The sequence below is a fragment of the Rhinopithecus roxellana genome, chromosome 5 (genome assembly GCF_007565055.1).
Source record: "Rhinopithecus roxellana isolate Shanxi Qingling chromosome 5, ASM756505v1, whole genome shotgun sequence".
Classification (NCBI taxonomy): Eukaryota; Metazoa; Chordata; class Mammalia; order Primates; family Cercopithecidae; genus Rhinopithecus; species Rhinopithecus roxellana.
The window spans coordinates 158436102-158461674 of record NC_044553.1 but is presented as its reverse complement, the minus strand read 5'-3'; the positions used below and the strand labels follow the sequence as shown (position 1 = coordinate 158461674).

At 43.2% G+C, this 25573-nt stretch overlaps 1 protein-coding gene across 6 annotated transcripts in view; it reads right to left on the bottom strand.

Moving 5' to 3' along the window:
- Positions 1–25573, bottom strand: part of EML1 (EMAP like 1) — a 211863-nt gene that overhangs the window by 45699 nt on the left and 140591 nt on the right. For 2 of the 6 annotated variants that reach the window (XM_010353665.2, XM_030931466.1), the window contains exons 4-7: positions 19093–19227; positions 6535–6563; positions 5552–5608; positions 2697–2826 (exon numbers count right to left, since the gene is read on the bottom strand). In XM_010353665.2, coding sequence (XP_010351967.1) covers positions 2697–2826; positions 5552–5608; positions 6535–6563; positions 19093–19227 — 351 coding nt within the window. Of the gene's footprint in view, positions 1–2696; positions 2827–5551; positions 5609–6534; positions 6564–19092; positions 19228–23014; positions 23072–25573 lie in introns of those variants that run through there. The other 4 variants (XM_010353666.2, XM_030931467.1, XM_010353667.2 and 1 more) reach the window with 3 other exon arrangements.

Below are 25573 nucleotides of genomic sequence, written 5' to 3'. Positions count from 1 at the left end.
TGCAGTAAAGTTGGAAACAGTCATTGATGTAATGTGAATACATATTTTTACAAGGATTTGGTTTTATTTTTAGAAAGCTATTGAGTCAATTATTAATTTTTTTACTGTAATCGAGCTAAATTTTTACTAAAAAATTCCTTTTTTAAACATGGTAAAAGTACTTACAAAGGGTACAAATGACACACACACATGCACACAAACATGCATAAAAGGTAAAAAAAAAAAAAAAATCAGGCTTATCAGATCCTTTGGGATAAGAATCCCTGTTAAAACTTTGCATTATACTTCCAAACCTTGAAAATTATTTTGAGAACAAAGTATCACTTGAACTTGGATGTAAAAAGTAACCTGGCCAAATGCCAAATAGTGGCCCAAAAATGCCCTTTATTTAGAGCAAATTTCATTGCTTTACATCTTCTAAAATATGAACAGGAAGTAGGCTGAATAAATGTTTTGAATAATGTTTTCCAGATGTGATACAACCGTTTAATAAACCACTACTGACTTAAAGACAAGCTGAAGCACTTCAATTTTATGTATCAAAATATATTCCAAAACAGGTGCAGGTAAATGCCTATGACATTTGAATTTGAAAAAAAAAAAAGTATTTTGGGGGAGAAATTTAGGTACAGGTGGTAATTTTTAAAAATTTCTAAAGAATATGATTCCATAATCTCAAATAGCAATTATTCTAAATGAAGTCACAACAGCTTCAATTTAAACCAACATCTTATAATTTGTGTTCCACGCTTCGCATTACACAGGTACTCAATAAATATTTGAGGGTGAAAAAAAATTTTCTTTTTGGCCTTAAAATCTGCATAGACTGAAAGGTGGTCTCTGCAGGCTTCCTCTAAAGTAATAAGAACATGGAAATAAATGGAAAAATAATCAACATTTAATTCACCTTTTTCACAGCTTCTATTTTCTTATCTTTCAGCTGTTTTTTCCCCTGGAATCTCACTTTTCCAAACCTCATGCAATGAAGCTGCCAGCACCTCTGTTTCAAGAACGTTAGTTATATGGTGATTCAGATTTTTGTGGCCTATACTTTTGGGGAGCCTTTTTGATTGATATGAATATATGTATTTTTGAGACAGGGACTTGCCATGTTACCCAGGTTGGACTGGAACTCCTGGATCCTTCCACCTAAGCCTCTTGTACAGCTGGGACTATAGGGGTGTATCACTGTAGCTAGCTTTCTTTTTCTTTCTTTCTTTTTTTTTTTTTGAGATGCAGTCTCGCTCCATTGCCCAGGCTGGAGTACAATTGCGCCATCTTGGCTCACTGCAAGCTCTGCCTCCCGGGTTCACGCCATTCTCCTGCCTCAGCCTCCCAAGTAGCTGGGACTACAGGTACCCACCACTATGCCCAACTAATTTTTTGTATTTTTAGTAGTAGGATGATATCTACATGGCATGTCAATTTCATTTACGTCATTCACTTGACTCCCTTCATTCAGTACTTTGGTATTCATATTTTTCTATCATCCCTTCAGTCAAGGTCACACTTGAAGTTAGGCCACACTTGGTTTAAGGGGAGAATGCTAGTCCTCGTTTCAGGGTACCCCTCTTTCCTTGGGTTTAAAAACTTTTTTGCCAATGTGGTTTAGTTTCAATTTTGGATACTCCCATTTCCTCAATCATAAGGGCAATATTTTCTTGCATTGTCACTGTTGTTTCCTTATAAATATAGACAGCGCCTAGTTTTCCATCTGTCCCTGAAAAGTTGACTAAATATATGATAGCTCCTGTTAAAAATAATTGGCTTTTGACCGGGCATGGTGGCTCATGCCTATAATCCCAGCACTTGGGGAAGCTGAGACGAGCAGATTGCTTGAGTCCAGGAGATCAAATACAGCTTAGGCAACACAGGGAGACTCTATCTCTTAAAAAAAAAAAAAAAAAAAAAAATCAGTTCTCATTAGAATCTAAAATTCTACCCATTCCTGATTATTTTCACCATTTGCTTCTTTATATATTTCTAACTACTATTGTCATTCTTTCGGAAAGAATAAAATTAGGACCAGAAACTAGTGATTCATTTTCTTCTGACAAAGAAAATATCACTCATACAATCATATAACATCTTCATATTTTCTTTTCAGGAAAACAATGAATATGTATTTGAGCCAAAATCACAGCTATTTCATTCAGGAATGATAAGTTGGTTCTCCTGATAATAAGTAGCTCTTATGAAGCTCCTATTTGGTTAGAACTCTGTAGGTCTCTAACATATGGTCAATTTTGTTACATTAAGTTTTCAAAAGTAACAGTAAAACTTTTTTTTTTTTTTTTTTTGAGACGGAGTCTCGCTCTGTTGCCCAGACTGGAGTGCAGTGGCGCCATCTCGGCTCACTGCAAGCTCCACTTCCCGGGTTCACGCCATTCTCCTGCCTCAGCCTCCTGAGTAGCTGGGACTACAGGCGCCCACTACCACGCCTGGCTAATGTTTGTGTTTTTAGTAGAGACGGGGTTTCACCTTGTTAGCCAGGATGGTCTCGAACTTCTGACCTCGTGATCCGCCTGCCTTGGCCTCCCAAAGTGCTGGGATTACAGGCATGAGTCACCACACCTGGCCTAAAACATTTTGTTTTTTAAAAGCTGAAGGGGACTTAAGTTTTATGAATTTCTACAGTTAACATCAAGCATTGATTGATAACTTCATGTGAGACGTAATCAGTGAATAAAGGATACACCCATTCCAGCTTGAGTCTCTTGGTTGGAAGTTCTACTTTTGCTTCCAAGCTATAAGAATCCACTTGATCTTTGGGCATGTACATGGTGACAGGGCGTCCACGAAGAAACATTTTTACATAGCCTTCTTCTACAAAAAGAACAAAGATGTCAGTAAGATACCTCAGTGCCCAGCACACCTGAAAACAAATGCTTTATCCTCTCTAGCCTTTCAGTGTAAAAGAGAAACTTTTACCCTTCTGTCATTTCTAATTGATATCCTAGGGAAAAAAGTAACGTATAAGTAAACAGTTTGAAACACAAGTTTGCATCTTGTTTGCTTTTGATATTCTGTTTACTTAAGTACATGAGATACCTATGAAATTGTAAAAGGCAGGAAGGAACTTGGTTCCAACAATGATTTTCCATGAGATTTTACTGCTTACACTTTCTTTTATCATCAGGAGGGGAAAAAATACCACCCCCAAACTTCAACTAACACAAGAAATCCACGTAAAGTTTTTGAGTTCAGTGTATACACAATCTCAATATCCAAATTCACAAATATTTTTCAATATTTAAATGGATTTGTTATATTGCAATGTAAAAATATATCTTTATGTATTTTTTTTTTTTTTTTTTTTTTTTTTGAGACGGAGTCTCACTCTGTTGCCCAGGCTGGAGTGCAGTGGCGCGATCTCGGCTCACTGCAAGCTCCGCCTCCCGGGTTCATGCCATTCTCCTGCCTCAGCCTCCCGAGTAGCTGGGACTACAGGCACCCACCACCACGCACAGTTAATTTTTTGTATTTTTAGTAGAGACGGGGTTTCACCATGGTCTCGATCTCCTGACCTTGTGATCCGCCCGCCTCGGCCTCCCAAAGTGCTGGGATTACAGGCGTGAGCCACCGCGCCCGGCCTATGTATCTTTTAATTGAGCAATTCTTTCAAGTGTAAAGAACATAAAATCAGCAGAAGTGCATGCTAGGATGCAATGCAAAAAGGAAAATGCTCATAGAAAATCTAGAAATGGAAAACAAAAGAACAAAAGACCCATTAGAGAAATCTGGATGCAAAACTCTCTAGAACGAACATTTCTGTAATAAAATAACTTTTAATATTTCAATAAATTATAGGGACAAAAGTAAGTATCAATAATGTATCGACACAGGGTAACTCCTAGACCTTAAAAAGAACATCTTGGGGTGTTCTGACTGGAGTTCTCAGGATATGATAAGGGCAAAGTAAATGTCTTGTGAGCTCTGCTCCTGATGAATTCCACTCAGATTCAGAACTCGCTGAATTCTGAAATCTCACTGCAGATTAAAGGACATGGTCTTAATGGTATTAAATTGGGCAGTTGGAACCAGGGATACCTGTATACAACTCAACAGAAAAAACATCCCCAGGGAGGAAATTGGCGAGGAACAGTTAGGAAATAATTATAGTACAAATTAGTGTTATAAGTCTTATTCTTAAGGATTTTCAAACAATGCCACATGCAATATTACTTAAAAATCAAGAGGGCACCCCAGTTTCATGTTATTGTGTGCATGCGCTTCAGGTCTTAAATGCATGCATGTGACACACTCTTCACACTGCATATTAAGACTGACGTTGAGTGACAGTCATGAACGCCGATCATCCCTGCCTATGTGTGCCAGCCACTGCGTCCCATGGATCCTCCCCTTACAATATCTCCCATGCTGGTGCCAATTGCCCCAGGTGCACTGGGGCCCCATCACCACAGGCTCTCTTATGGCTCTCCTGGGTCAGTTTACACACTGCTGCCAAACCCACCAAGGCCCAACCAGGTTTTATGGAGCCCTTCCTCCATGTAAATTTCTTCACCTGCTCTCTTCCTTGCTGGATCCAGCAGGTCTAAATGCCCTCCTGGGCTCTCATTGCACAGGACCTCATCTACAGCCACCCACAGGGATTCTCCTCTGGGGCCAGGCGTGTCTCTTTGCAACCCCCTATACCCTGCTCTGTCTGTGCCACCGCTCAGGCTGTTCTCCTCTGATGCTTCTTCCCTTCCTTAACCCTCACCCAAATATAAGCTCATCAGGGGCTGTGTGGCTACCACAACCAAAGAATCTAAAAGCACCCAAAAGATTGACATTCTTGAAAAGAGGGGCAGGAGACTGGAGTTGACAGCTAAATGAAAAGGGATTCTAGCAACTCTCTTTGTAAGAGAATCAGTCCTGACCGAAAGCTCGCAGAATGTAGGTTAGGAATAAAGACAATATAATGCTATTTCCACAACACATAAAACGCACACCATGGATGTATATAACCAATGTCTATGAAGTATCCACCTGAGTCACAGACATGTGATGATTAAGAATCCTTAGGACTGAGCTTACTTACTGCACAATTTTAACTTACTGAATTAGGCAAAAAGAGCACTGAAGTTGGCCTTGGCACTGTTTTGTACTGGTGATTCAGACAGGCTACATCTAAAATCAAAATGCAGCCAGGGAAAGCAGTGTTTGTTCCAGGCAGGTTAGGATAACAGCACACACGCCACCAAACCCAAAGGCGCTAGTGGGAAGAGGCCAGCAGCAGTGCATGGTACCAAGTCAAACAGTGGGACATCCAGGGGTGGCCCTATAGCTCTCTTAAGGTTTACATAGATGAAAAAAAAATTCCTGCAATCAGCCAATAACCAATTGGGATCCAAATTACAGCCACTTATTAAAGCCCATCCAAGTAAATGCTCAGGGATGCATTTAACTTAAAATGAATCAAAGTGGCTTGCAACACAAAAACATTTTCATACAAGGAGAGCATCTGTTTGCCTGTATGAAAAAGGTTTCTGTAGCCTGGGTAACAGCTTTGCTCAGAGAGCTATGAGGTTTCAGAAATGCTGCCTACCTTTGCAGTGTGTCACCCGGCGTTTCCCTTGTGATTTCGGAGACAGAGACAGAAGGGCTAGACAAAGAGACGGTGGAGTACTGCAAGTGTGGCTGGCCTGCCTGCCCAGAGCCCGGAGCCCTCACTAGCCCACAGGCCAACACCTGACCTGCCCCCCAATCTTAAAATCTGGACACAGTTCAGGGATCCTGACAAGTGCGCTCACGATGTGACCCTGCGAGCTTACAGCAATTACATTTTCAGTGAGTAGTTTCATGCTTCCTGAAAATGAAATGAACACTAAAGCACATGCTGATAAATACAACACTTTGACTTTTATGTTTTAATTCTGAACTAAGGAAAAAAACTAGAACAATTACAATTAAATGAATGTATTTAATCAATTACGTACTTGTCCTTTTTTTTTTTTTTGCATTTTAAATGCATTTCTAAATAAGGTTAAGATGCTATACAACAGCATCTACCTTATTACAAAAGGTGTTAAAAAAGATATATGGAAAGATATACATGAACTATTAGTTTGCAGTTTAGGAGATCATAGGCAGAAAAAGAAAAGCTACTTTTAGACAGTTATGTAACTTGATGCATAAGAAACTTTCCCCTAAGAGAAATGCAAATGTTGATAACAGAATCCAGTTAGTAAGGAAGGAATAGCCAAGGACAACAGACACCTTTTAATCTAGAAATTCCATCACGGCATGGGCGGTGGCACTCCACTCTCCTCCTTACTGGCATGTCTTACATTGGTTTTGGAGAGGGTAGGTGAAGGGTTTGCCCTCTACGACTCTTAAGGCAGTCTTGCTGTCACTAGCTGAGCCATTCAACCCCCACGAACAAAGCTGACAGCACTCCATCTGATCTGCACAAACCAAAGCTCCTGTGTGTTCCCAGGCTGGCCCCTGCAGCTGGCTACTTCTTTTCTGTCCCTTGAGTTCTGAGGAAACGAGTGAGGGGTTCCCATACAAAAATTAAATCAGACTTACCTGCACTGAATACAGGCTCCTTGGGTTTGCTGTGAAAATAAACCAAAACCAGTTTTTAAAGAGCACTGTGGGTGTTTAATCTCGTTCACTTCAGACCCCACAGCCACGGCTGCAGTAGTCTGTCACACAAACGCTGCGTAAGGTATACACGTCAATAAGAAAAACACAACCAACTTCACTGCAAAAAGAAACACACATAAACAATCATAAACAATCTCATAGGGGCAAGAGACTGCAATCCTAACTTTATCACCAAACTTGGGCTTTTTATGAGTGCAAATAAGTGTTTCGGGGAGGAAAAAATGTGGCTAATCAAGATGGGAATGACCCTGTCTAAATGCGTAAAAAGGGTTGTTTTTATTCCCCACACTCTTCTGACAGATTATTTAATGAACTTATTTAAAACTAGCACATTCCTGACAAAAGATCTTTTGGTGAGGGTTTTTAGAGCACACCTCCTAAGCGGATTGCTGTTCTAGGAAGACAAGTAGGTGAGCATAAGGTAGAAAGAGGAGGGGGGAACACCAGGGTGTGGTGCCCTCCAACTCAGCCATCTCTCGGGAGAGGTGGGGACACCCCTGCTGACTTCAGTCACCCTGGGCACCCCCCATGAGCAGGTGAGACCACCCCATGGCAGTGCTTGGGAAACCAAACTCAGGAATCATTCAAGGACAGACAGCTGCAGACAGACTAGACATCCCTAGGAGCAAGCACCCCATAGGAGAAACTTCCACGAGTGGTCCCTGGGGGCAGAAGGAGAGGCGGCCGCCACTGCAGACCCACTACTTCCTGCCAGGGGCACCCCTCCCATGACACCATCTTTGGGGAGATGGCACCATCTCCATTGCAGACAGGGACAGGGAGACCCAGGGAGCTCAGGGAGGGGGGTGACCCCTTGATCTCAACTTTGACTCCAAAGTTCATGCTTCGCACCACTTAGCTTCCCTGACTTCCACCTGCTTTAAGATACAGAGCGAGACACAGGAGTAAACGGACGTCAAGGGGCACACTGCTTTTACCATAGTGCCTTAAATGCTGCTAGGAGCACATATGCATTGTGTGTGTGTGTGTGTGTGTGTGTGTGTGTGTATTTAAAACAAAAACTTGAGCAGATATATTCCTAATATTACTCCTCAATTTTTGACTTGAAACACAATGAAAAACACCAGGAATAAAAACTATCCTTAATCTCATGATGTAGTAAATAATATTGTATATTAATATTCTTGATTTCCAGACAACTTCATGTAGCACATGGAGTGGGGCGGGGGAGCCTACTACTTTCCTGATGCTTTAGAAGTGGTTTACTTTGTTCAAACGTGTTTTAAGTAGTTTTATAAGCTATAGGCTTAGCTTCCTACATTCTAAACTATGGTCATTGAAAATACTACTATAAAGGCATGGCACAGTCTTTGAACCTAAAAGCCTGGGTCTTACATTGGCCTACAAGGCCCTGTCCAATCTCCACCTAACCCCTGTATTCTTCCGAGCTCATCTCCCTTCACTATATTCCCTGCTGTTCTGGGAACCTGGTCCAGCAGGCTCCGTGTCAGGCGCTGGCTCACGGTCCCTCCTGGACCATCCTCCCCGAAGTCAGCCACTCTCGGGCCACCGCTTTAGCTGTGTGTATGGCTTCACGTTCCCTGCTCCATACTAAAACTCTCCTCAGGCCCTGCTCGCCACACCCCCCGCCCCTCCTGCTTTATTTTTCTCTATAGCACTTATTTGCCCCCTGCTTCATTTTATTTCTCCCACCAGGAGGCAATGCCACAGGGGCAGGGATCTTTCTGTTCATGACTGTATTCCCAGGGCCTTGGACAACAGGCAGCGGCTGCCCTGGTGTGAGGCCTGGAGCTCCTGTGGAATTCCTCTTGGTTCTCCGTCTTCAGTCTTCAGCAGGCCCCAAGGATCTGTGCCTGGTGGGTGGTGGTGGGGTCTGCTCTCAGCAATCCTGCCTCTCCCTGGGGCACAGACAGCTGCTGCCTGGAACCTGGTCTGGGGCTTGGTGTGCAGATGGAGTTTCTCTCCGTCCTCCAGGTCCCCAGACCTCACTAAATACCCACCCCTCAAAGGACTCTCTCTCAGCTTTCCTCATCCTTCCTTCCGGGGTGGCCAGCTGCTCCCTGGCCCTTAGTTCAAGGCCCTGAGTGTGGCTTTCCTCTTGGCATGCCTCTGCCTCAGCCGCTTGTCCGGCTCCCAGTCCACCATGCACACTCACTGAGGTCCGGGGAAAAGCGGAGTGCATGTGAGTAGGGGGAAGGTTCCCGTGTGCCAGAGCCCCTGAGGACTCTGAACTCTCCTGCCAGTCCACACTCAGCCTTTTCCAATTCTACAGCTCCTGGTGTTTTCCTACTCCCATCTATGAGGGCTCCCCTTTTCTTCCCGCCGCTCTGCCAAAGACAAAAGCAGCCATGGGGCCTGTCCCTCCTCAGAGGGGCTTGCCACTTTTCAATAACATTTCAGTTCATTATACTACTTTCTGTCCTCAGCTCCATGGTGGGCTTACACCAGCTATGATACTGTAGATACCTGAATTGTTCTCATTTTTAGGGTGGGAGTGACATTCTTGTCATTTTCTGTGTGCTAAGCAGAAGCAGAAGAAATCTTAACTCCAAATTTCACATATATTATTAGATTTACAGGCAGAAGGAGGTGAGAACAGAAGGAAAGCTAAGACAAAAGACTACGAGGCAAATCTAATAACAGAAACATAATCAAAGGGAAGCCAGGTATGGAATCAAAAGATAGGAAAACTTATTTTTTTTTATCATGACTTTGATCACAAAAGTAGAATGATGCAAAAGCTATAAACACAGAAATGAGAAATTCAGAACTTGCCCTAGAGACAGAAAAAAGCAATTATGAACTATGTTCTTCCTACAAAGAGAAAATCTGCAGGGGAATCTGAACTCTCCATACAGGGAAGCTCATGGACCTTTGACACTGAAGAACTGTAAGAGGAAGAATGAAAGATTTCTATTAACAGATTAGATAGCAGAAATGTTAACAACTAAAGTCATTGAGAGAGGTATCAGGTGGTACTAAAATGCTTACATTTCTTTAAATCATGCTCTAAACAATGTATTACTTTGTGGTATGCGGTTTAGAAAATATACTACTGCTATGTTTTATTGTTTTAGAAAGTTGAGTTTTTGTTGAAAAAACCCAGTATATTTGCTTTAGAACCCATTACTCCTGCCAATGCACCACTACCTGTCCTAAAAGGCAAGCCTGGGAGGAGGTAATTTCACTCATGCATGCAAATCTTAGAATATAAACCCATAAAATGATGACGAATCTTCTGAACAACTGATAGAAAGGCAAACTCACAGATGTGCAGTGATAACCAGAAGAGAACATTAAAGCCACTGTGGCCTCTCAACAAAGTCTGTTGACGGGAGTCATGTGCAGAAAGTGCATTTTCCAGAAAGCACAGCCACTCGAATTGAGAGTGGGTCCTTCAGACCCAGCACTATTTGCAACCCGCTTGGGCGGTGAATTCACTTGGAGTGGGAGATGATTGCTTCTCAAGGTGTTATGTAATTCATCTCTGATTCCCCATTTCTTGATGTGAGCTCGATGGAAAAAATTAAGTGAGTGACTTAACATCCCCTCAACAGCTGGGGTGTGGCTCCATGGTGGGGGGTGTGTATCATTGGGGAAGAATGCCCAGGCCTGTCCTAGGAAGGGTGAAGGAGCACCAGCTGCAGAATGAGGCTTCATTCATCCCTCGCCCAGTGTGGAGTCAATCAAGATGTCCTGCACCTGCCTCTGAAGCCAATGACAGAACTAAGCCCAGAGGAGAGAAAGGATTTCCCCTCTGGTGAACAAACTCAGTGCTTGGCTATTCTGGTGTTAAGTTGTGGCCAATGTCTCCAAGACGAACTCCAGTGCAGTTCTTACTGCTTATACGGAGATTTGCTGAAAGAGCTTGGCTGTATGCTCCCTTGAGCTGCATGGTTCAAGAGCTGATGTAAGATATAAGCAGTCATGGGGACTCACGGAGGATGAGGTACACTTGAATCTTCACCACACCAGCAGCTGTATGGGGAGATGGCAGGAGAACACTAGACATCTGCCCCAAGGAAAAACTCCTGCCCTGAGCTGGGAGGCTTACACCAAGACAGCAGTGCAGTCAACACTGCAGAGACAGCTGCGAACACATATGTCAAAATTCAAATCCCTGAATATGCTCACTATGGACTTGGGGCACAAAGATGGTCTGAGTGGTTGGTTTTTACTCATCTGATAAAGCTCCTATTTGCTGCACCGTAGACTGGTATTTACAAGGAGAGTCCAGTGGACAATGTGTCCAGGCTGCAACTCAACAGATATTCACTGTGCCTCTCCTCTGTGGGCAACTGCTCTTAGATCTTTCATCTACATTAACTAACCTAACCCCATGTTCCTGAAAGGGGGATCTGGGGCCAGATCCTGCAGGTCTTTTGACATGTGGTGACATGTGTAAAATTCCTGGGCAAGTACGATCAGAGTGGAACAAATAGGAGCCACATGCTGTTTGAGCAGAGATACTTGCTTTTGAAAATGATTAATAAGACTTGATAGAGAAAGAATCCTTTCCAAAGTTAAACATGCGATTTCTCCAAAATTTATTCATCCAGAACAACTTTGGCTCTTGGAATAACATGACTTCTTTTTATTTTTTGAGACAGGATCTGGCTCTGTCACACAGGCTGGAGTGCAGTGGTATGATCTCGGCTCACTGCAACCTCTGCCTCCTGGGCTCAAGCCATCCTCTCACCTCAGCCTCCCAAGTATCTGGGACTACAGGCGTATGCCACCAAACCCGGCTAATGTTTAGATTTTTTTTGTAGAGACAGGGTTCCATCATGTTTCCAGGCTGGTGTCAAACTCCCGGGCTCAAATGATCTGCCTGCTTTGGCCTCCCAAAGTGCCGGGATTCCAGGTGTGAGACACTGGGCTCAGCCACGTGATTGTTTTTAAAAACAACTTCACGTGATGAAATGAAGTTCCTGCTGGAAGCCAGAATACTCTACCATGGAAATAATGACTCTATAAAAATTGTCCTTAAGCAGCTTTTTATTAGAAATAGGGTCATTTAAGAACCATCTATTCAAAATGTTTAAAAGTTGCTGGAGACTTTACTGATGACAAAAGCGACTGCTTCATAGACATTTCCAACCAATACTTCCAGCTTAACATGGTGGAAAGAGAACACATTTTGAGGCCAGCTCGATCTGTGCTCTAGGGCTTGGGTGAGGGGCTTCACCTCTACCAGCTTAATATCCTTAATATAAAAATGGGAATAAAACCACTGTGAGGAACAGGTTATTGGCACGATTAAATAAGATGTGTTACAATGCGTCCAACATATGTTATTAATTAATATGGCTTCCCTCTTCCTCCTCCTTTCACTGCAAAAATCTTTGTATTTCCAGACTCCTCACCTACCAGTCTCAAAACTAAAACAATACGAAGAATATTAGCACTTATTATTTTGAAATTTATTAAAACATAAATGACCCCATGGCTTGAAGAGTGAAACATTTTTTTCAGTAAAAAGATGCTTAAGTCTCTTATCTTCCAGTGTAAAATGTAGTGTTAAAATTGTCTACCCATAGGTGGTGCTGTTTACATAGTTCTTGAATAGCTGTGGCTTTGAAGTGAAATGCAGTCATGGGCCAGACACAGGGGTGTTTCTGTCAATGATGGACCACAGAGATGTCCGTGGTCCCACAAAATTATAATACTGTATTTTTATAGTATCTTTTCTATGTTTAGATACATCAATATTTAACACTGTGTTACCACTGCCTGCAGTATTCCCTACAGTCACGTGCTGTACAGGTCTGTAGCCCAGGAGCAACAGGTTAGACCATCAGGATGGACCATGAAGTTTTCTGTAAACACACATGCTATGATGTTCACACAATGAGGAAACACCTAACAATGTGTTTCTCAGAAAGTGCCTGTCATTAAGCGATGCCTGGCCATATACAATATCCTTCCATCCATTCAACAAAGTTATTGAGCACTCATGTTTGCCAGGCACTGTGTAAAGTCTACAGAATGGCACGGCCTGGACCCCCAGAGCCGAAGGGAGGGCAAGGGGTGTGTGCAGCGTGGTGGAGGGAGGAGAGCTACAGAGTCACAGATAAAGTTAACAGGCAGTTACAACACCATCTGAAAAGCACTGCTCTCAGAATAGAGGGCCGGGGGAGGCTCCCAGAAAAAAGAGGATCCTGAGTTGGGTCTTGAAGGATGAGCTGGAGTTCATCAAACACAGTCACCTTCCCTACTCCCACCCCCAGTTCCAGATACACCCGTCTGTCACTTGGGAGAGGGGTAAACCCCTCCCCCTCCTAAGTGCTAGGTGTTTGCCTCAGAACAATTCATTAAGCTATGAATTTGCTCGTGTGGTTTTCTGCATCTGTGCTTTATTTTACGATAAAGTAAAAAGAATTTTCTAAATATGCTATCTTCTTACTTAGGTCGGCATTTCTTTAATTAGGTCTGGGCTTGATCGCCTATTCATGCGTTAAGGGCCACTGGTATTTCCTTCTCAGTGAGCGCCTGTGCAGACCCTTCACCATTTTTCTATTCCGTGGATTATCTTGTTCTCCCATTTGTGAGTCCTTTGTGAATGAAGCAGAGTGGCCCTGCAGGCATTATGCCACTGACATTTGTTAGGAGAATCAGTCTTTCTGTGCTGCTCCTTCCCACTCCCTGCCATGCCTTGGACTATGTTCTGTACACAGCAGGTGCTCCATAAGTCCAGACAGCAGTGGCACTGAAAGAGTAAGGTGAGAACAATTTTCAGAATTTCTGATTCCTCACTTTTCAGGCTGGGATAAAGGCAGAAATAAGAGCTGGGGAATTCCAAGACATCCCCAAGAAAAAAGGCCCTGCATGCAGGGGAGTGGGAGGGACACAAGTGTGCCGGCCTCAACTCCAATAAATAGTCTGGGATGCAGACATGGCACTCACAGCTGCCACTGTGACCAGCTGACCGCAGACCAGCTCTGCACTGAGGCTCCTATGCATAAGATCTTAGGCACCCTGTGAGGCAGGTACTACTTTTACTGCTACTGAGGAAAACCCCAAAGAGATTAAGTCACTTGTTCACAATGACAAAGCAAAGTGGCAGAGTTGGGATTAACACTTGCTTATGGCAATAAAGGCCCATCATTTTAACCTTCTTTTGTTATAGTTATCAGGGCAAGAAGATTCATTCGATAAATGCTTGTGGAGCACCTATTGTGTGCTGGGCATTGTTCTAGATGGCGGCCTGCTCTGAGTGGATTAGTGAAACTTGTTCGGTACTTACATGTCCAACTAAAGTACTTCGGGCTGGAAACACGATGAACCACATCTAAAATAACACTGCAAGAGTGTATTTATTCACACAAAGGCATACTCATACAGCAAGTGAAGAAGGGATCACAAAATAGGCACAAGAATGGCATTTATGTCAAAATTACACACTACACTCATAGAGCACCCTGCAAATAAAAGTCCATGTGGAAGTGTAATGACTGTTGGCTGTGAGTTCGCTGAGTGGTGAGAATGCAGGTGATTTTCGTTTCTTCCTTCTTGTGCATCTAGTTTTTTTTTGGTTTTTTTTTTTTTTTTTTTTTTTTGAGAAAGGGTCTTACTCCCATTGCCCAGTCTGGAGTACAGTGGTACGATCACAGCTCACTGTAGTCTCAGCCTCCCAGGCTCGAGCAATCCTCCCACCTCAACCTCTCAAACAGGTGGGACTACAGGTATGCGCCACCACGCCCAGCTAATTTCTGTATTTTTTTGTAGAGATGGGGTCTTGCCATGTTGTCCAGGCTGGTCTTGAACTCCCGGGCTCAAGCGATCCACCCGCCTCAGCCTCCCAAAGTGCTAGGATTATAGGAGTAGGCCACCACGCCAGGCCTAGATTTTCTAAAACAAGTTACTTGTATAATAAATAGATGGCCTCAAAAAAGGAAAAAATCTTCCTGGGGAAAAGTGAGCAATGTGTTGGAGAGGCATGGGTGTCAGGGCACAAGAGGGAAGGAGGAGCTGGTGGATGAAGGGCCCGGAGCCGCAGCCAAGGAGTAATGTTGAGCTGACGGCAGCAGTGAGCAGCAGTGATGCCATCGTAAAGGGAAAACAACTTTGCGCCCTGAAGAACCCTGAGGTGAAACAGTCAGAAGGCAATTTTACCAAATGCTAGAGCTTTAGAGAGGACAGGCGCTCAAGGTGTCCAGCCCAGGGCTTCTCGACTTGATACCTGTGATACGGGGCTGTCTGATCCTGGGGTTGAGGGGGCACAACACAAAAGGGCACCACACCTAACATGTCAACGTCTTCACTATGTGGAGGTGGTTTTTTTTTTTTCATGTTTGTTGACTCCAAAGATGGGCAGTTTATATCACACTTGTCCAACCCACAGCCCACAGGCCACATGCAGCCCAGGACGACTTTGAATGTGGCCCAACACACATTCGTAAACTTTCTTAAAACATGAGATGTTTTTGGCAATTTTTTTTTTTTTTTTTTTTTTTTTTTTTTTTTTTTTGGTTCATCAGCTATCAATAGTGTTCGTGTATTTTATGTGTGGCCCAAGACAATTCTTTCAATCTAGGGAAGCCGAAAGTCCAGGGAAACCGAAGTCCAGGGACACCCCTGATTTATACGTACGTGACAGCAAAGTTTCTAGCATATGACTAAAACATCCTTACTCTAACAAAATCAACTCATTTCAACAACTTCTCAGTAAAGCTGAAACTGTCTTGCTTATAAAGCTGACATAGCTCATTCCCCTAAGACTTAACAAAAGGGGAACCAGTTTGATAATTGAAATGCTTTATCAATCTAGCAACATCTAACATGAACTGTGCTTCTAAATAAGCAGCCAATTTTCTATCAGGGATAAAATACTTTTTTAATTGAAAAATATCTCTATTAGATTAGTTTACTGGCTACATTATACAAGCCTTCCATCACAATGTTATTGCCAATTCCCTATTTAAATGTAGTATTTCATGATGACATGAATCACTATGTAATTAATATTTATTTATCATCAATAGTACATAAAGTAAAATATTACCATATATTGCTTTTGTTTATAATAGAGGTTTTGTTGATGCAAAGATGAAATGCTGTTAAATTTTGTGGCTTGTTACAAAGTATTTGAAAAAGTTAAACATTCTAAGATAAAAGTCTTCCTTATCACAAGAAAGACTCCAATCTAGTGGCCGTTTGTAAAGAAAATGAGACATGGGAGCAAGAAGACTGAAACCATCATAAACAATACAGTTCTGGCTGGGCGCGTGGCTCACGCCTGTAATCCCGGCACTTCGGGAGGCCGAGGAGGGCGGATCACGAGGTCAAGGGCTCGAGACCATCCTGGCCAACATGGTGAAACCTCGTCTCTACTAAAAATACAAAACTTAGCTGGGCGTGGTGGCACGCAGCTGTAGTCCCAGCTACTAAGGAGGCTGAGGCATGAGAACTGCATGAACCCAAGAGGCAGAGGTTGCAGCGACCCAAGATTGTGCCGCTGTACTCCAGCCTGGAGACAGAGTGAGACTCCATCTCAAAAGAAAAAGAAAAAGAATATAGTTTTATGAAAGCAAAACATGTAATTACTTTAAAATAAAGTATCTCAGAAAAGGTTAATATTTAGGACTTCACAAACACTATTATTTTGTGTTCAATAGTAAGATTTGTATAATTTATACAGAATGGCTTTCTATCTACTGTAATTATTATTATTGAGAAATACATGTGCTGAGATGGAACTGTTTTTCTGAAGTAAAGGGAGCCTTTTTCTCATTTGCGCCTAAGTGCCATATGTGCTAACGACAGCTTTGCACATGGCGTGTGAGAAACTGTGAGCTTTATGGCTAATAATCTGTCACGGCTGCAAGTTAAAGCACTGCCTGTGTGAATGATTTGCTTCTTCTACAAAGCAGCACAGGGTGGAAGCCATCCCTATGACGTCAGCACTCTCACTCTCACTCACGTGCACCCTAACGAGCCTTCCTGAGTGGAAGAGAAGGGGGCTCCGGAACAGCGGGCAGGCTGGGATCACACATAGCCCACAGACCAGCTCCCGCCCGATGCCTTATTTAAGAACTGTGAGCATCACGAGGATTTACAATACTTTATCTCCCCCAACTATGTTAGACACAAGTGTAACGCAGATTGTGACAAAATCTAACACTTTCTTCTCACAAATGAGGAAAACAAAAAGAGAGGGATTGTAGAAAATCTCACCGATGACTTTGCTCTGCTCCACACAAGCCTGTCTTTATAACAACCATCACAGCGATGGCGACCATTTACTGAGTGCCAAGCCCTATGCTGGGTATTTTCCTACAAGTTAGCTCATTTATAAGATTCAAGGGAATTAGGTATAAAATCTCTAATTTGCAGAGGAAAAAATTGAGCTTGGAGACGTTAAGGCAGAACTGGATACACACCCAGACCTTTCTTTTACTGCAGAGCCTCTGCCCTTTCCACCATGTCTTGCTGCCTAAGGAACCCAACAAGGGCAATCTTTTAAATCACAGGACAGCCTGCAGGAACAATGGACACATCGAGTGAACGATGGGGAAGAGGCATGCCATCTTGAGTCCACTGAATGTAGTCATGTTTAAAAACAGAAATTACGTGGGGGCCACCTCCCTACTCCTTTCCTTCTCCGTGTCCCATCCTCGAGAGTGGCGTTTCTCAGCAAGACTCCAGCTCTGCTTTGGTGCTAGGGTCAAAGCAGCCTAAGCATGGGGCTGCACATGTGGGAATACAGAGAAAGAAAGGCGGGAAGGGGTCACGCAGCCACTGAATTACCAGCTCGACCTTCACATCTACCGCATCTTAGCTGCTTCTTTCTGAGTTACCGCAGCTCTTACTCCTATGCGTCCCTGTCAGGAACAGCAATAGGCTAAGAGGAGACAGTGACTGTCTCTGAAACCCCTTCGGTGCACCATGTACGAAACTCAGTCAGTTCTGTGCTCTGCTCGCCTCAACCACCCCTGGGTTCTAACGAGACAAAGAATTTCTTTTTAAATGGACATGTTTAGTTGCCTGAACTAGTTTGGGAACATGATTAGTAAATTTTCCCAGTCCCTCATTTCCAAATCAAAATTTCCTACTGTGGCGTTTTTCAAAAATCTCTTTGTAAATATCTTCTATGGAAATATTTACCCAGCACATTTACCAAAGCCATAGGATTTTAAAGATAAAACGGATCTGGAGTTTACACAATGCAGATTCTTTTTGGAAATTCTTAATAAAAATCAGATGTGCAGAGGAGGAGCCAAGTCTCTCAGAACTGCCAAGATCTAGACATTTCAGGTCAACTTCCAAGCTTACCCTGAATTCAAAGCAGCTTTGGGCTGCACTGCACCTCCCACTAACTCACACTCTGTTGCCATTGTAACCACTTGGCCTCATTTCCAAGGTATTATCACCCCATTAGCATAATCTTCTGATAAGAAGTACTAATAGTCTAAATGAGAAGAAGACAGAACCCATGTTAATGGTTTTTTAAATTGTTAATTGACCGTGGACCTGACCTGCTATAGATATGAGAAGTGTCTCTATGTTTTCTAAAACAGACATCTTTTAGGAATAAAACTAAAAAAGAGTTTAAGCTTCCTTTATAGGACTGAATCACCATGGATTTACAAACTTGGAATTTTTACAGCCTGTGGGTTGGAGTTGATTGCTTTATGACTAAGCCTTCTCCTGACATGAACATTTGGGGGAAAAAAACACATGCTTAGCCTCTGAAGCTGAAATTCCTTCCTAAGCTTTACTAAACAGAGAGAATAAAATTGAAGTACAGTGTTTAAAAAGTGAGAACAAAGTACAATGTTAGGTAAAAATACATAGAGAAACTGGATTTTCTTTACAGAGGACATTATATAGATATAAATATATTCTATAGACACAAAACAAGCTGCTAAAATGCCAAAAAGCAGCATTCAGGAATAAAATGTTAGTATGAGTTTCACTGATACTTACCACAATCCATTACAAACTAACCTCATAGAAAAATTCAAAATTTGGAGTCCATGTATTTCACGAAACCATTAAGAAAAATGGTTCATATTTCTGGTGTTCGCATCAATATTAAACATAGCCTCTGATAAATCATAAAATTACAACTTTTCAGCCACTCTGTCTCAGAAAGTACTGCTGAGAAACTTAACGCAGTCCATTAAAATGAACTTTAAAAGGTCAGGAGAGTGTACTAGAAATAGAAGGTGCTCACATAGAAATTCAGAATGGCTTCCCCAGTTCCAGGTACTTGGTACTAAGAAACTCTCAGGAACTACTTATGTCTACATGAGAGTGCTGGGAATCTGAGTGACAGTGTTTCTACCTGCACAGTAGTTTGTGTGAACTGTGCCTGGCAGCTGCCCTCAAATGGCTGTTTGATTAGTGCCTACAAATATCTGAGGAGAAGGCCTTCTTCTCCAAGAGTGCTCCTAGCTTGATGGAATATGAGGGGATCTTCTGACTCCTCTCTGGGGACAAGCGGTGCTAAAATATCTGAACAGCAGGAACCAAGAGATAAGATGTCCTTACCTTTCACTGTTCTTTTTGCCACTAGAAGAGCTGCTGGTAGAGCCTGTGCGATTCCGGTTTCCTTTGGAATCCCCATTGCTTTCTCTTCGACCCCCAGGAGATACTCGTTCAGAAGAGCTGGTCCTCTTGATGTTACTAAGGGTGGAATGTAAGTGACAGTGAACTCCTTAATATCCTGATTTTATTTTATTGCGACGCATACAAATACATACATAGAACATCATCCTTCCACGTGGATATTCAAGACAGGCCTAGCTACAGAGATCAAAATGCTTTTCAGAGTGTCACATGGAATAACACCTCTGCTCTCTGCCTCTGTAACTGAGTCCACTAGTACAGTTCACAGTCATGGAGGAAACTGAGACATTAAGACTTCAACAGTACCGTGTGAGAGCACTCCAGGGCCTTCCAGGTAGGCAATCCTGCCCCTGAGCAGGCTTCACTCTCCAGGGATGTCCAATCTTTTGGTTTCTGTGGGCCACATTGGAAGAAGAAGAATTGTCTTGGGCCACACATAAAATATACTAATGCTAACGATAGCTGATGAATTAAACACAAAAAAAATTTGCAAAAAAATAGAGTATTAAGAAAGTTTACAAATTTGTGCCGGGCCACATTCAAAGCCATCCTGAGCCACACACGGCCCATGGGCTCGCAGGTTGGACAAGCTTGGTCTAGATGGTGGTGTGCAACCCCGGGGGATGGTGCCCCCAGGAGACAGCTGGCCATGTCTGGAGACATCCTTCTGCTGCCACAGCGGGGAGGGACTGCTACTGGCATGTAGTGGGTGGAGGCCAGGGGTGCTGCTAAAAATCCTACGCAGCCCGGGATGGCCCCTCCACAAAGCATCACCTGGCCCAGACGTCAACAGTGCTGATGCTGAAGAAATCTGGCCTAAAGGCATGGGTGGGACAAATGCTAACAGGATGCCACAGGTAGCGAGAGAAATGTTCCACCCTATGCAAGATGCCTTCGTTTGGAGGTGGTGTCCATGTAAGTGGCCAACTTCGTTTGCAGGACAAGAGTGACTAAAGTGCTCGGAGGCCTGGGAAGGCAGCCTGGGGAAGGCCTCCCAAAGACTGCGAATTTCCAGGAAAGATCAAATTAACGGCTTGAATGTGTTGTTACGACACAGACAGAAAGAGCCTGCTCTAGGAGAGGGGATCTCCTATACACAGGGGATTCGCAGGCATGAGGGGTAAACCAGAGCCCAGGCACGGAGTGGAGGCCGATTGTCCCCCTCTCAGAGCACACTATGGACTGTTTGTGTCCCCCAAATTCATGTGTGGAAACCCTAACCCTCAATGTGAAGGAGTTAGGGGGTGGGGCCTTTGGGAGGTGATGAAGTCAGCAGGGTGGGGCCCTCATGAGTGGAATTAGTGTCCTAATGCAAGAGGCCCAGAGAGTGTCCTTTCCACCATGTGAGAAGATGGCCGCCTGCAACCTGGAAGACAGCCCTCCTCAGAACCCAATCACGCTGGTCCCCTTGGTCTCGGACTCCCAGCCTCCAGGATGGTGAGACATATATTTCTGCTGTTTATACGCTTCCCAGTCTATGGACTTTGTTACAGCAACCCAAACTCACTAAGACAGAGCACATAACTGTAGTATAGGTATCTCTGTATATATTTTATAATCTTCATCATTAGTCCACACATTTCTTGAGATCTTATCTCATTTATCATTTTCGCATGCTTTGCAGAGCCTCATACAAAAGTTTGGTACACATTTATTAAATCAAAGGATGAAATAAATGGAAGTATCACACGCTGACCCTGTCACCAGAAGAGACACAAATCGCTTTAAGGCAGCACCTGCCCTGCAAACAAAAAAGAAGGAGGGGAAGGGCGGGCAAGGGGCCAGGGCTCTGGGAACAGGCACAGACTTGGGTGGTTCTGGTCTTGACACTTGGAACTGGAGGTGTGGGTGGGTGAGAATACAAGCCTGCAACACCCGAGACAGCTCAGGACAGGCCTTGTCCATCTGGCAGGTGCTGAGCCACGGATGCAGAGGAAATCACTGAGGGAGGAGGTGACCAAGGACGGAAGAGCCCCGGGAAAACTAATGTTTAAAGACGTGGGCTGAGAAGCTACTGCAGGAGTCAGAGGTAGCAGCGACACCAGGAGAGAATGAGTGGTGCGCAGAGGCTAGCGCAGGACGAGGTACGTGTGCTGGTGCTGCACAGAGGAGGGGGTGAGCTCCGGGAAGTGGGGAGTCTCAGGCGTCTCCAGTGGGCACAGCTTCAGTGAAGGGAACCAGATCTCAACAAGGAGCACGAAGGAACTGAGGAACTTTAACACAGCCACCACCCCTGCTCCTGCACTGAAGCTCAGTGTCCTCCCTCCCCATAAGGAAATGACAAGCCTCCCATCTAGGCAGTTCCTGCCTGGTGCTGGCCGCTCTCCTTCTTGGTAGCCAATGACTCTCTCCTCTCTTCCTACCTTCCCCTCTCTGTCTCCTCTGTCTATACCCTTCTTAGCCCAACTTGCAGTCCTCCTTCCTTTGCAACTTCCAGTGGCTCAGTTAGTAATCTCCGAGCAGGTTTTTAAAAACCTTCACGGTTTGTTGGCTTTGAAAAATCACCTCGCTCTCAAGGTGATTATCTGAATACACTTTCCACATAGTCTTTTTGGTAACTGGGGAACCCTTGAGTGGACAGTGCCAGAATCTTACAACTGCAATCAGCAGGGTGTGCCTTAAGGTCAAAATGTGTGTTTTTAGAATGCTCAATTTGGGGACAAGGAAATTACAGATTTTAAGAGAGCATTACATTTCTGAAATTTGGGATTAAAGTCTAAAAATTACAGGAGCCTTTGTGCTTCAAGTTCAAGATGTTCCCATGACGACAAACACCAAGCAAATTTGACTTAGCAGGATTATTCTCCGCCCAGTCTTTAGTACAACCTCTGAAGCACACTTTGCCCTGACCAGCTGCCGGGGCCCTGGGAGACTTTGCAGCCGCAAGAAGAGCCCAGAGCTCGGCCTCTGGGGTGTCCTTGTGGGAGTTCATGGCAAGTTCACAGCAAGTTCGAGAACTGTATAAAACACCCTTAAAGAGCTGAAAAACCACAACTGTTCATCAACTACAGCAAACAATAACTGATTTTCTAACAATTAACACTCAACCTGGTGGCTGGAAGAGTTCATGGGAGTGCCAGTGATAAAAACTGCAGCAGCAGCCACAGTTAACATTTAAGGAGTACTCTCGGCCGGGCGCGGTGGCTCAAGCCTGTAATCCCAGCACTTTGGGAGGCCGAGGCGGGCGGATCACAAGGTCAGGAGGTCGAGACCATCCTGGCTAACACAGTGAAACCCCGTCTCCACTTAAAAAAAAAATACAAAAAAATTAGCCGGGCGAGATGGCGGCGCCTGTAGTCCCAGCTACTGGGGAGGCTGAGGCAGGAGAATGGCGTGGACCCGGGAGGCGGAGCTTGCAGTGAGCTGAGATCCAGCCACTGCACTCCAGCCTGGGCGACAGAGCGAGACTCCGTCTCAAAAAAAAAAAAAAAAAGGAGTACTCTGGACTTTTACATACACTGTATTATTTAATTAAAACCTCACAAATCCCAGCAGCAATATCATCATCCTCATTTTACAGATGAAGAACCAAATTCAGGATTGTGAAGCAACTTGTCTGGGGTTACAGCAAGTGGTGGGGCTGGTGACTTCAACCCTGTGTTCTCTCTATTAGGCCCCTAATCAACACCACCTGCAATTTATGAATGTCAAAGTATACTAGTTTTGGAGGACCAGATGAGCATCTAAAAAAAACAATAAATGTCAATGATTAATATAGTTACATGACTGACGACTTGATGAATGGTAGGCACTGGACAAGACCTTGGAGCTACTATGTTAAAACAGAGATGGAAACAGTGGAAGGAACAGCTATGGTGACAAAGTAAATCTAAGTTCCCCTCACCTTGGTGTCGATCTATTCAGTTTGCAAGCATTGAGAAGACTCACAGATCTGTTTAATCTACGTATAAGAGGCACAGAAACAAAGCAGAATAAACGTGAGTGCAATTAATAAAAGCGTGGAAAAATACTTTGATAAGCTTCAGTAAATTGCAGGACACACACATCAAAATTGAAAAACATTTTGGTTCGCATATATAGATGTGGATATAATCCATCACAACTCTTCCAAGATATTTGTCATTCCCATATTTGCATTAAAACTTTAAACTTTAAAAAAAAAACTTACTGTTGTCCCAGATGTAGAATAAAAAACACGACATTTCCTTTTGAGAACCAACGGCTCTTGTGAATTAAAGAGGATTTACTAGGACTCAAAGTGAAGGACAGAAAATAAAGCTTAAAGACAAGACATTTGTGGTAACAAGGGCAGCCAGAGAGAGCAATACTGTACACTCACTGCAGGAAGCCTCCTCAAATAACCAGCAGGGAATATCAAAGAAGCTATGTTCCCTCTGGATGGCAAGTGAAAAACAATGCTCTTTATTTTGAAAGTGGTAGAAGTACTGGCTTGTGAGAGACTGTGCAATAATGCAGTATATTTTTTAGTGCTTAAGGCAAGTATTTTTGGTGTAGAAATGCATAGACATCACCATTACTTTGTTTTCCCTTCTGCTCTCTGCCCGCACACCCAAACCTGCAACCTTCTAAGTTATGAAAACAAATGGTTCTTTACATTACATTACGTATGCATTCAACAATTTGTGCCAATTAACACTTCAGACATAATAAAATTTCTGCAAAGAGACTGGTGACCATAAGAAAAACAGATATCTTTCTTCTTATGGTTAATAGGAATTCTAAGCATAAGAAGCTACAATTAGGTTTTCCTTCATCATGTGATTGGGAATCAAAAATTGGTTTTCCAAAATTTTGCAAAAGTATCCCAAACTTTTACAACCAAAACAGAAATCTGACAGGCAGCTCTTAAGTGTGACCAGAGATTTTGATGATTTCATTTGTCCCGACAGCTGGGGCGACTAACACTGGGTAAAAGCAGTGAACTGCTCAACAAACACTTACTAGGCATCGACCATCCACTGTCCACTATGCTGAGTGTTGGAGGGTCCACAGGGGACCAGGACCCACCTGGCTTTTGTCCCTCAAATTATGAGATAATTCTGACAGACTGAGATGACGCACTTCAATAATTAAATTAACAAATGCTCATATCTTTCACTGTCCAAAAACTGATCTTTGGCAAAATCCAAGTCATTTTTCAGGAAGGCTAGTGGTCTTGGAGAATCTTAGAGAATTCTATATACACAAGTCTTTTTTTCTACAATACAAAGTCAACTACTCAAGCTAGTGAGGAGAACCATATCACTTCTGATAACGGGACAGGTCCCACGGGTCTTCCTTTGTTCAATAGGACAATACTTCCACCTCTATTTTGCTACCGAGAACAGACTCAAACATGAATTTATCACCTGCGTTTCAATTCATCTGAATAATAGAGAAATAGATTAGAAATAATTCTTAAAAATCAACTGAAGCCAGATTTTGGCTTTCTGTTCTTCAAATCACGCTATGTCCCCAGCACTGACTTCAGTGCAATTACAAATGCTGTGCTTCTAAAAAGTGGAACTGTTTTTCCAAAGGACTATTAGCTGTTTGTTTGGAAGCAAGAGATATTTACCATTCTATCTCACATTTGTCACAGAGCATTTTTTAAATAACGCTTTTTGTACCAGTTTTGTTCTTTTGATCTCTGTTCACATAGCTTGGCCTATTGTCATGCTCTACTTATGAGCCCAGAGAACAGTGATTGTCCCTTTCTTGAGCCAGTAGAAATGTTACTCCATTGTCAGCCTCCGCATCCCCACTGAGCAAGGTATGACCTACAATGTCTTCCCTGGATTTTCTGCCTTTTTTCCTTTGCCTAATGGAAACAAAGCTTTTCCCAAGGATTCCAAATCAAGCCCTCAATCGAAGTCTTAATTGGCAACACAAAGCACAACCGCTGGGCACTGGACTATTTCCAAAGGGGATTTTGTTCTTAAGCACCAGGCTGAAAAACCCCCAGAGAAAAGAAAACAAACATATACCCATCCACACACCACAGATGCCCCGACTCATTTAATTTGGAACTCTGATTACAGAAAAATTCCTACCTGATTGTAAACAGATTTGAAATGACTTGGAAGTTATTTTAATCCTAATATTCAGAATGCCCAGCCTGCTTCTGTTTTCAGAATTCTCTCCTAATGAGAGATCTACAGGAACTTTACCGCGGAGTAGCAATTAGATGCTACTGTTCTTATTTCCAGCTTCCAAATGGAAGGGAACTCCCATCCACTGAAGCCCATAAAAGCCAGAAACGAACCAAAATACATGAATCACTACACTTTTACTCAAAACTCAGAGTCTTGGACACTCAGTCTAGAAAACTATGTATTTCTAGTTGGCAACTATATGCTGACCACAGCTTATTAGAGTAATCAAATGGATATTCTGTAAATTATAAGGAAAAGTCTACAGAAGCCTTAGAATGTTTCTGGGA